We start from the raw sequence: 12139 nt of genomic DNA, 5'->3' as shown, positions 1-12139 counted from the left end.
TACCCTTTGTATCCTTCTCCAAGATGCTCAAAAGGCAAGGAGATGATCTGGAGAAGACTCCAGCTGCGAAAGCCGCCAAGAAGGATCCCCCCAGAAACAAACGTCTGCCCAATCCGATCGTCCAACGACTAGGGGCAAATCCCCTGTTGTACTGAGAAAACTGAGCGAAAGAACGCTCACAACAGAAAGCGTCGGATGTCTCTACGGCATCAAAGGGTGGCGAGCCACCTGAGGTTGCAAGCGGTGCAGCAACCACTGGGGATGAGAAGAAGCCGGAGACCCATCCGGAAGCCCAAGGTAAGGAACGGACTGAAATACCTTGGCCACTTGATTTTATGAGAGTCAAGACCAAGACCAAGGTTGATCCTTCAAAAGGGTCAGTTAGCAGCCGGCAACGGATGAATGCCAACTACGCTGCTTCTATCTCACAAAGCGCTACTTTTGATGCAGATCTGACTTCTAACGAGCCGGATCTTGCAAGCTTTGCAAAACGGATGGTGAGGACCCTCACCCTGAGAAGAACTCCATACCTGATGTGCAGGTCGTGGACTTCGACCGGATAATGGGTTCTGAGGTAAAAAATCCCTCTAGATATCTTTTATCTTTCATTTGGCTAACTCATAAACCGGTTGTTATTGTCTCAGGCTATGGTGAGAGTGGACAGTCTCCGGGGCCCTTTCAGGCGGAAGCAAGAAGAGGTAAATGACGCCAAACGGAGGGCCCTAGAAAACCTCAACTTTGCTGAACATTCTGATTATATGTGTAATTTAAAGATTAAAGCAGTAGAGTTGAAACAGGAGGAGCTGATCCGGAGTTTGACGGCTGCAAACGATGAAGCTAACAGCCGGGCTGATGACCTTGATAAGAAGCTAAAAGATGCCAAATCAGATCTCAAGGCATTGGAAGATGCTGACAAGGAGAATGCCCAACGAACAGACAATAACCGCCTGAGGGTCGAGCTCATCAATCTGCGCAACAAGCAGTCGGACGAGTTGGCCCAAGAGCAGACCCGGCTGACCGAGGAGAATGAGCGGGACAACTTGGCCCGAATGAATATCACCTAGAGCCTCCTTTACCCAAAAATAGACTTTGAGGTCTATAAGCTGAGGTATGATTACGCCACTGCGGTGTATGATGCTCAGCAACTGGGTGATGCTCCACCGCCTCGCTTCAACTGGCTGCTAAGCAGGGATATGAAGTCTCTGATGACGAGAAGCCGGCGGCGGATGATCATAACGAAGGCCAAGCCAGCCAAACTCAGCCGGAGAAGCATCCACCTCAGCCTTAGGCGGGCCTCCCCAACTTCTGCAGCTGTATGCCAACCATTTTCTCTACCGGCTTGTATGTCGTGTGATCTTGTATCTTTACCAACCATGGGGTTGGGTCAACAATTGATTTTTGGTTTCTTCACCGGATGTGATTCCGGCTAACATTTATTCTGGCCTTTGTGCCATTCTTAATATTAATGAAGTATTCCGACTCAGTCGGTGTTTATATATGTTTGTGTTTGAGTTAAAGTTTTTCAATTTGAATTTTGCATCTGTTTGCAATTCTTTAATATTTTGCCTAACTTAAAAAAGCATGCGGCAATTTGCAATCCGGGTGCTCTTGCCCCTTGGCGGCTGTGTGGTTGGTTTTATTTCAAGCTGATTGATTGGCTTGAAAACACTTGATACTAGGAGAAGATGGAGTGTTTTTAGGCCAATCAATCACAATGGTGATTGCCCCAAACCAAGTGCACAGCCGGCCATAAAAGCAGGTGCTTTGAGCTTCTTACCCAGGCGGTTATATTCCGTCTAGGGTTAGCGCGTAGCCATTACACAATCTTTTGCCCCAATAGGGGAAATGAGTGCAACTTTGGAATAAATAACCCAAGTAAGAATTTCAACCAATGACCGATGCCTTAGGGCATCCGGTACTTGGTTAATTGTTCTTCATAGATTATTCTGGTCAGACAACTATGAGTTGACCAATTTGGTCGTTCAATTTTCGCCATCTGCATTTGTACCTAGAACCGACGAATAGTCTGTTCTCTACGACGATTGCACCCGGAGGGGTGTCGTCGGACGCCTTTGTCCATATTGGGACAGGCGGTTTTATAAAATAAGCAACCATCCGGCCGTATTGGCTTTTGGTCTTGTTTGAGACCGGTTGTATAGCCACTAAGCATTTTTGTGCTTAGTTTTTAATCGGATCATTGGCCGAGCGTTATTACAACATTGGATTTACACTAAATATCGAACTTAGTTGATTGAGCGAGTAGTCCGTCTGAGTATTACCCAGGCGGTCAACAAATTTATTAAATTACACCATCAAACGTAATTAATTAAACAAAGGGTCCGTCTGATTTACCCAGGCGGACTAGATTGCGCTAAGTATCAAACTTAGTTATTAAAACAAAGAGTCCGTCTGAGTTTTACCCAGGCGGACAAACGGTTATAACATTCAACCAAACCAAGTATCAAAGTTAGTAAGTTAAACACAGGTCCGTCTGCCTAGGCGAACAAGCAATAAGAATGACAAAATAAGTGCCAACAAAGCCTGAGTTTTCATTAATTGACTTACTGTTTACAAAATTTATACATTCTCAGAAGTAGTACTTTTTTAGATTGTCTACATTCCAAGTTCTAGGCAGGCGGCGGCCGTCCGGGGTTTCCAGACGGTAGGTGTCGTTCCTGACTTCTTCATAAATCCGGTAAGGGCCTTCCCAATTAGGGGTTAGCTTCCCAGCCTCATTGGCCCTACCGGTTGCCTCCATTTTTCGTAACACAAAGTCATCCACTTTCACGGGACGCTTGTGCACTCTCTTGTTATAAGCTCTGGTCATTCTCAGACGGTATATCTCATGGGGCAGGGCAGCGTTGCCCCTACGTTCCGGGAGGGAGTCCAATGCCAGCCGCATGGTCTCCCAATTTGCCTCTTCATCATAGAGCATAACTCTAAGAGTCGGCTCATAATGCTCAATGGGCAAGACGGCTTCAGCACTGTATACCATAAGAAATGGGGTTTCTCCGGTTGCCCCTTTAGCAGTAGTCCGGATGGCCCACAGGACATGAATTAATTCTTCTGCCCATAAACCACCAGGTCTCTCAATGTATGCCTCTATATTCCTCCCAATTTGATTCATAAAGACAGTATTAATCATCCGTTGGAACGTAGCCGACGCATTTTTCAAGCCAAACGGCATCACCGTGTAACAGAATAGCCCCTGATCAGTGACGAAGGCCGTCTTTTCTTGATCTTTCTTCCACAGGGGTATCTGATGGAAGCCGGAGTAGGCATCCATAAAACTCATCAAGGCATGCCCGGCTGTTGAATCGACCAGACTGTCGATCTTAGGAAGCGGATAACTGTCCTTGGGACATGCCTTGTTGAGATCTATGTAATCAACACACATCCGCCAGGTACCATTCGGCTTCTTTACAAGCACAACATTCGCCACCTAGTCGGGGAAATTACATGGCCGAATGAACCCAGCATCCAACAGCTTTTTAACTTCGGCAGCTGCCGCCTGACTTCTTTCCTCGCCGTGATTTCTTTTCTTTTGCCGGATGGGCTTCTTTTTAGGGTCCACGGTGAGTTTGTGGACAGCAAGATCCGGGCTGACGCCTGGCATCTCTTCCACTTCAAAGGCAAAAATGTCTTTGAATTCTTTTAGCAGGTGCAAGTCTGCACCTAACTTAGCAAAGACAACCGTCCCAACCTTCACGGTACGCTCTGGGCGGCTGTCGTCCAGAGGTATGTCAATATGCTCACCAGCCGGTTGGGGACGGAGCTCATCTGACCGTTCACCGGTCAGTGATTGCTATTTTTTCTCCTTCTTCACCTCCACCAGCATAGGTGCCTTTCTTTTCTTTCCGGCTGCTGGTGGGGCTGGGTCAGCATCCTTGACATTGTCAAGGTCTATTGGTTCCTGGACGCCTGGGTTACAGTGTCTCTAACGGCTGAGAGATAGCACTCTCGGGCCGTCTTCTGATCCCCATTCAGGGAACCCACAGTGCCGTCATCCCTCTCATACTTGATGAGCATGAGGGACAGGATGATTATTGCCTTGGCTACATTGAGGGTTGGCCGGCCAAGGATAATGTTGTAGGCGGTCAACTCCTCAACGACCAAGAATCTGACGACAATATGTCGTCCATGGCCCTTCTCTCCCAGCGGATGGGTAAGTCAAGGTAGACCATCCCACCCCCAAAACCAACCAAGGGGTGGGTGACCGGATGCATGCTGCTGACATTGTATTTCAGCTTTTGCAAGCACTGGAGGCTGATGATGTCTGATGAGCTACCGGTGTCAATAAGGATTCTTCCAACCAGTTGGTTGGCAACCTTACATTCAATGACGACCGGGTCATCATGCGGACGGCGGCCGCTGCCCCTGTCATTCTCAGTGATCAAGACGTCTGGGAAGGAGGTGCTTGCAGACGCCTGCTCATCATCATCCTTGTCCATCTTTCGAAGATGGCTCTTGGTGCCCCGGATGGTAGGGCCACCACAGGAGAACCCGCCTGCTATTGTGTAGACCGGCTCCTTGTCGGTATCCGAGCTACTAGCAGGCTCGGGGGTAGTCTTAGAGGACTGACCCTTATTCTTCTTCTTTGCCCCGGCTAGGGATTTAGAAATATAGGACTTCAGCATTCCTCGATCCAACGCCCTTTGAAGGCTGAAACAGTCGTTGGTGACATGGCCAACTTCCTCATGGAATTGACAAAATTATTTTTGTTCCTTGATTGAATGGAACTTTTCATTGGATTCGGCTTCTCTAGGGACTGTCGGTCCTTAATTTCCATGAGGATGGAATTGCAGTCCTTGTTACACTCGTACTTGGGGACGTATGGTTTAAACTCTTTCTTCTTCTTCTGGACGGCTGGTCAGAATCACTAACCGCCCAGATTTATTTTCTCTTTTTGCTCTCTTCTTTCTTTTCAGCCGGCTAAGCAGGCGGTTGTCTTTCTGCTTGTCGGACTTCTGGCTACTAGGCGAGCAGAGGTCGGTAGCTTGAATGTAGCTTTCCGCCTCCCTCAGGGCCGCCTGTATGGTGAAAGCCCCTTTTCTGACTAGGTCGAACTTAAAGGTCGACCCGTCTCTCAGACCCTTGAAAAAGTCTGTAAAAGCTACCTCATCAGACAGTCCTGAATCTGAATTCTAATCAGATTGAACCGCCTGACATAGGAGCGCAGCCCTTCTCTCTCCCCCTGCTTAATGGTGCTCAAGTCCAAGCTTGTTTTCTTAGCAGGGATGTTCATTGAGAAGTTGGAAGCAAATAGGAAGACAAGCTTCCTAAAACTGTCAATGCACGCGGCCGGTTGGCTGGTTACCAAACCATTGTTGGGCGATGCCCTTCAATGTAGCCAGGAAGCAGCAACACCAAGTGGCATCATCCAACCCCTGCAGATACATGAGGTTGGTGTAAGCCATGAGATGGTCTTCCGGATTGGTGGTACCGTCATAGGTACCAACCAACACATTCTTAACCTTGGACGGCTGTGCCGCCTCGGTTATCTCCCGGGTGAACGCAGAAGGTTGTTCACCCAGGCGAAACAGACGAAGCTCCCAGTCCAGTGGTTGGACATTTTGGTATGCCGCCTAACCTCCAAAGAGGGTCGGCTGCATGAAATGAGGGGGATATTGGCCGTAGACCTGAGTAGGCACATACGGTACAGCTCCAATCATATGAGGGCCAGAATGGACGGTATTACCGCCTGTGTGGCTCTCATTCAAGGAAGATGTATTCCCTGCAAAAATGTTGTTGAAGTTATCTGGAAAGTTCGACGTTGAAGCCGACTCAGACAGCGATTGGTTTCTCTTCCGGTTGATGATCTCCTGGGCATCAAGAGATGACTTCTTACTTCTCACCGGTTGTTAAGTCCGGCGGGGGTTATTGTTATTCCCCTTAGGAAAAAGAATTTTGGAGCAATCAATGGTCCCGGCTTCCTTCTCCTTTGAATGAGGAGTGGGCTGCCGATCTTTGACTGACTTCCCCTTTTCCAGAGGAGTCTTCTTGGCCGACTGACCTCTACTTGGGCCAGCCCGGCTCTGGGTGATCAGCTCTTTAATTTCACCCTTGAAACTTGTCATGAATCTCATGAACTCGTCTTGGGTGACAGGCACTGATCCAGCTGCCGTATGGGTTTCCCCTTCCGGCTGCCGTATGGGTTTCCCCTTCCGGCTGCCGTATGGGTTTCCCCTTCCGGCTGCCGTATGGGTTTCCCCTTCCGGCTGCCCAAGGGGTCTACTTGCACCCGCCTGGGAGGCACCCCGCTCCAGAGTCTCTCTGGCCGGATGCGCTTGATTCTGAGAGAGTCGTCCTCGGCTGTAAAGGTTTCGACTTGAGGATCTTCATCCTCATGGTCTGTAAAGACTTCTGAGTCTTCGCCCAGACGGTTAGGGGGTGGTACAGACTCCTGAACCATCTTCGAGGTACTCTCCCCACAGACGGCGCCAAATGTTTTGGGTGTTTTTGTCCCTTGGGAGAGTTACGTCACGAACTCTGATCCGGCTGAGCTGTACCTGCAAAATAACGGAGACTCCGGGTGGTTGGAGCTCTGCCTCTGACGGTCAAGTTAGTAACTTGAAACGGGATAAAGAGAACGAAAATTTAGGTGGGTATCTGCTCGGATTCCAAGCTCAGGTCTTTCTCTGATGACAGGTGTAATAAATGATTGAATGTGTCCCCAAAATGGGGAAATATCTCCCTATTTATAGAGTCGTTGGAAAATGTGCCCCTACCTAGATCACTTGACCTAGATTTTAGTGGGTTGCGCCGTTTTACGGCGCTCCTAGGGATTTGGGCCCTTGAAGGCCACCATTTCAGAGGCATATCTGGGGGCGCCAAGTGTCAAGAGGATGTTGAGCCACATGGGCCATCCTGACCTCGACACGTGGCGTCCTCTCATTGGTCCACGTGTTAGGGTATAAATACCCCAAACAGAGTTTGCACTTGTGCAAATTTCTTCTTTCACCCACCTAGTTTTGCGATAAAATTGTCCTAATATTGCCCTTAAGGCCTAAATTCTAGTGAGGGTGAGAAACCATAAAGATGGGTTTAGCTTGGATTGTTGACAACATTAAAATTACCTTATCAATAGTTATGTAATACTCCTTTTGCTCCTTTTTGTTTATGTTATAAAAGGAAATGTAAAGTATAAAGGGGCACATCCAAAATAGAATACATAAACAAAAAGGAGCAAAAGGAGTATTACATAACATATGATAAGGTAATTTTTACACCCTTTTTTATATCTCTATCCATGGATGACAAAAATTTGATCCCTTGATTTGATGATGTTAAGACCACTTTACTCGAATAGCAAGATAATGTCAGCCTTAGGCGATTGGTATCCCTAGAATTTTATTATTTGGTAGTGTCACAAGAAAAGGAGTATCAATAAATTAGTAGATGTTACACAGTCACGGCCTTCACTAAAAAACTTGCCTTTTTATTACATTTGGAATATAGTGTAAATTAACAAAAGGCATTGTTAATGTATGCCAAAACCAGAAGAGCTATGTCCTTAACTTTCAATCAAAAAGTTTATGCCCACCCATTTTTTCTTTACGACAGACATCCCAAGGGAAAATCTCTTTTATTATTCGTTCAGTTTCACTAACAAAAGTTATCATAGGTTTTTTTTAAAAATAAATTGTGAAGAGAGACAATTATGAGCTGTTACAGCTCACTAATGACAATGCCAACAGCAAAAATTAATAAACTTTTACCATTTTACTCTCATGTTCAGAAGAATTACAATTCAATAACTCTGCCGTCTGCTATCAACAGACAGCAAATAGAAGGAAGAGATTAACAAGAACTCATTTCCTGTCAAGGTTATGATTATTTATAAACTGTATTGTCTCCTATTCAAGTATTTTTAGCCAATAAAGGGGCTTATAGTCTTATACACACATGCCAACCTTTATATTGAGTTGATAACAATATGCAAATGGACAGAAACATACAAAAACCAACCACTAATCATGCCAAACATAAGACTGAATTGATAGCAATATGCAGATGGACAGACACATACAACAACCAAGCACAACAGTTTAACTGCTCACACATATATGTTAAAGCTAAGGTAAAAACAGTATTCTTTATAGTACTTACTCACGATCAAAGAAATACGACACAGCCACCACCATTTCTAATATCCCGTCATTATCAATATCAGCAATGACCTGAGGTGAATTAATTGTTGAGACATCTGATTATGATAAATTACCTAAAAAATATACAGTGATTGTACTTACTGGAGTAGAGAGAATATGAGAGTCAATATCGACATAGTCTTCCACGGTCTCATGTTGTGATTCAATCCAATCTTCATCCCCCCACATGTTATCATCCACATAATCATCATAGTCATAGCTATATTCATCTGCCAGTTCATCACTACCACGAAATAATTCAAAAGAGGAATCTGCTTCTGCTTCTAGGGCATCGTCATTCTCCACTGTTGCAGTTTGAACATTTTCACTGCCGCCATCTGCTCCTTTAAAAGCAGTATCTTCCAGCAGTCGTCTCCTAGAGTTTTGCCTGTTCTCTGTCTTTATATTATCCCCCAACTCATTAGGTGACAAAGAACTGATTGCTCCATTTTCCAAAAGTGCAGTACCATTTGACCCTGCATTTTCAGAAGAATCATTCACTGTGTTCAAATGCTTTATTGTTTCTTGGCTCTCATTCAACTTGCCCTCATTCAAAGATGATGTATTCAATACATCCAAACTTGATCCAGAATCAAGGGATACATTGATGGTCTTTGGAACATCAACATCTGAATTTCCTTCATTATCATTTTTCCCATCTCTATGAGGCATAGATTCATTAATCATTACAGGACGCCCACCAGTTGATGAAATATCAGATACATTAGATCCCATCTTGGTTTTGTTTGGTTCTGCAATTGTGACCATAGATGTGTCAGTTTCAATGGTAATGTAAGGGGAAAAAAATAGAAGAAAAAAATCTATGATACCCCTTGTTGAGGTACTGTATATTCATAAATAAATATATAGATCTAATAGAACATTACTAATGTCATTACATCATGTCACCAAATTTCTGTACTGTAACCAGACAGTTAAAGACTCACCATATAGCACCACAAAGAAAATAATCATAATAGTGATAAGAAATCAGTCATAACAGTATGTGCTACCGTGTTACTAAACAAGTTGAGTGAAATTATCAGTTTTATAGGGAAACAAAATTTCTGTATAACCATACATTAAACTTCATATCATATTGATCAAGAAAATTCTAGCATGAGACAAAAATGCCACTCAATTTCCTGATGAAAATCACCTCGAAATGGTTAAATGATCACAAAAAGTATGTTACAACCCGTCTTACCATACAGCCATCTCAGAAAATTATTAAGCTATCAAGAATTTAAAAAATGACCAACACTGCAGTGGTTTATAGAGTAACATATACAAGTATATGTAGATCCATAACACAAGCACCAGCAGAAAGTTTAGAATGGATGGTAAGTGAGAGGCTTGGTGATAAAAACGAAAAAAAAAAGAGCATCAATAATATATATTATGGTGAAGTTACAGTAACTCACGCGACACTAAGTTCATTTCAGCAGCCTCCTGGATAAGCTGCTGATCATCAACATCAGGATGGGAGCGATCAACGGGATCTGGATTTAATCCCTCATACCAATTTTTAGGAACTCTTCTGCGAGGTACAATCAATTTATCCGACATCAGGTAGCCTGAAGCTCTGTAGAAAACAAACCCAAATGAGATAAAAGAATATTGCATCCTTAGATCTCCACCATAGAAAGATAACTTGTTAGAATGATGATAAAACTCACCTGAAAAAGAGCACTTCACCATTGTATGTAGCTAAGGCTATTTCTCTAATCCCATCTTTATCAATATCATAAAGAAGAGGGCTGGCATGAACAGTTGACTGATGGTAAGCAGGCCACCCTGACAAGTTAATCCAAGTAAGTAGGGTGCGTATCAGAGTAATCAGAAAGGAATACCAGATGTTTTAAACAGCAAAAACAAAATCAAAATAACTAAATAAATAAAAGGAAGATAAATAATTAAATAAATAAATATAGCTTTAAGACAACTGTATAACTATGAAAACTGTACAGTTATAATATTGAAAAGAGGATTGCAATAAGTGAAACACAAACCTGGCATTTTATCCCCATCAGATCCTTCTAACACTTCTAGGTAATGAACAAATGAAGGAACCACAATATCTAACTTCCCATCACTGCATAAGCAAATTAGAGAGAATTAGTCAAATTTATTTGCTAAAGAAACCATCCTGACGATAAAAGAGACCCATAAGTTCTAGTTGGGTCTCTAAATAGATTAGCCAAATCATACTAATTAGAAACCACATCCCCCATGAGTGATTAACCAAATTTTTTTTCCTGAAATTTACTGTCAGTTATCTATATTTATTCCTCTAAAAAGTGATTGGATATTATCTATACTAAATTCAGATTTTAGCTGTCCTTGAACTCCATTAAGGCCTTCATCTTTCCACCTAAATTAGTATGTATTTAAAGTTTAAACTTACTAATGTTAAACCAGATTGAATCTACCTAACCTTATCAAGTATTAAACTTTATTGGAAATTCGAAATTATTAGTCTTAAACTGATGTTGCTTAAGTTGAATTCAGCGCTAAAAGCTGAATCAATAAATCCTGAACTGCTCTGAATCAAATTTCTGTAAGCTTAGATACCCTACTACACCTTAAACTTGTTTTATAAAGTGGGAAAAAATAAATAAATAAAAAATAAAAAAAAGGCCTAGTTTTAACATCGGCCCCGTTTGGTTGGGTGTAAAATGTTTTCATGGATATGATTTTTCCATGTTTTCCTATTTTCTTTGTGAAGGGTTGGAAAACGATTTTTCCAATTTGAAAATACATCTTTTATGGTGGAAACATTTTTCTTTACATAACAAGAGAGACCAAATTTTCGCCCTCTCCTTTTTACTTTTCTATTATCCACACTCACCTTTCTACTCCTATTTCTAATTTCTCTATAACTTTTCTTATAAGAAACCAAACAAAGTAAAACTAATTTGCAATTGTGGTTTTCCCTTTTTCATTGAAAATGTTTTACAACACATCAAATGGGCCCTACCAACAAAATCTATTTTCGAGCATAATTCGTAAAAATACATTTAATAGAACCAAATAAGGTTCAATTTAGGGTAAACCTAGCATTCTACCTCAATATATGGATCCAAACTTTTAGTGCATAATACTAGAAAAAACAATTGCAGCTATCAATATAAAAAGAAATCATAAGATATAATTAACCTGTTTATATCTGCAATCAATGGAGCTGCATATATACTAGAACTCACTTCTGCTTGCCAGCGCAATTCCAAATTCCGGGGGTATTGTGTATTCAATAACTCATCTTCATCCCTAAAAATATAATATAATATAAATAAATGTTAAATTCAGCCATTTTCACAACACATTCAAATTAATAAGCAGATAATCGATCAACAATTCTTTAGCTTACAGGTTTGGGTAACCGGCTGAATCATCAGTGGCTTGTCTTTCCCTGAACTTGTTTGTTGATTCTTGTTGCGCAGTGACATTACTCGAACTTATTATAGCGAACAAAATCAAGAAATTCAGCAAGCAGAATATCGCTGAGAATTTCATCCCGTTTTTGTTCAACTCTCCCTCACTATTTCCTTGTGATCTCTTTGAATGTAGACTTTGAGAGGAAAAAAAAAAAATTAAAGAAAAGCGGATATTTTGAAGGTGTTCCCAAAAGAGAAAGTATTGCCCACTACTAGGCAGGGACAATGAAGGTCCATACCTCCTTTGAAAAAAAAATACTTAAAAGTGTTCACATTTATTGAAATGAACTGATTGGACATGAAATGAATATCTATGAGAGAGGGAAATTAGAAGCTCAACTGAACTGATTGGAGGTAAACTGAACTGATCTGAAATTAAGTAAATGTGAACGGGCCCTAAAGTGATGAGAAAACGTCATTTGCTATTTTTATACTGTTATTTTCTGTTTGAGCTTGTTATAATAAATTTAATATTGTTATATGTTTCTTCAATATTGTTTTCGATGTGTCATTTTGCTCTTTTCAGTAGTATTTATATATTAAAAGGCTAAG

At 42.1% G+C, this 12139-nt stretch overlaps 1 protein-coding gene across 1 annotated transcript in view; it reads right to left on the bottom strand.

Annotated features, from left to right (window-relative positions):
• The window catches only part of LOC110688919 (protein DEFECTIVE IN EXINE FORMATION 1-like), a 39768-nt gene extending 27959 nt beyond the window's left edge, over nt 1–11809 (bottom strand). Inside the window, exons 1-7 of the mRNA XM_021865670.1 lie at nt 11521–11809; nt 11310–11420; nt 10163–10245; nt 9830–9947; nt 9575–9735; nt 8253–8902; nt 8110–8180 (exon numbers count right to left, since the gene is read on the bottom strand). Of these exons, the coding sequence (XP_021721362.1) occupies nt 8110–8180; nt 8253–8902; nt 9575–9735; nt 9830–9947; nt 10163–10245; nt 11310–11420; nt 11521–11666 (1340 nt within the window). The 5' untranslated portion in view covers nt 11667–11809. The remainder of the gene's footprint in view (nt 1–8109; nt 8181–8252; nt 8903–9574; nt 9736–9829; nt 9948–10162; nt 10246–11309; nt 11421–11520) is intronic.
• Between the last annotated feature and the right edge of the window lie 330 nt (nt 11810–12139).

This window comes from Chenopodium quinoa, unplaced genomic scaffold (genome assembly GCF_001683475.1).
Source record: "Chenopodium quinoa cultivar QQ74 unplaced genomic scaffold, ASM168347v1, whole genome shotgun sequence".
NCBI lineage: Eukaryota > Viridiplantae > Streptophyta > Magnoliopsida > Caryophyllales > Amaranthaceae > Chenopodium > Chenopodium quinoa.
This window is presented reverse-complemented; position numbering and strand designations above follow the sequence as displayed.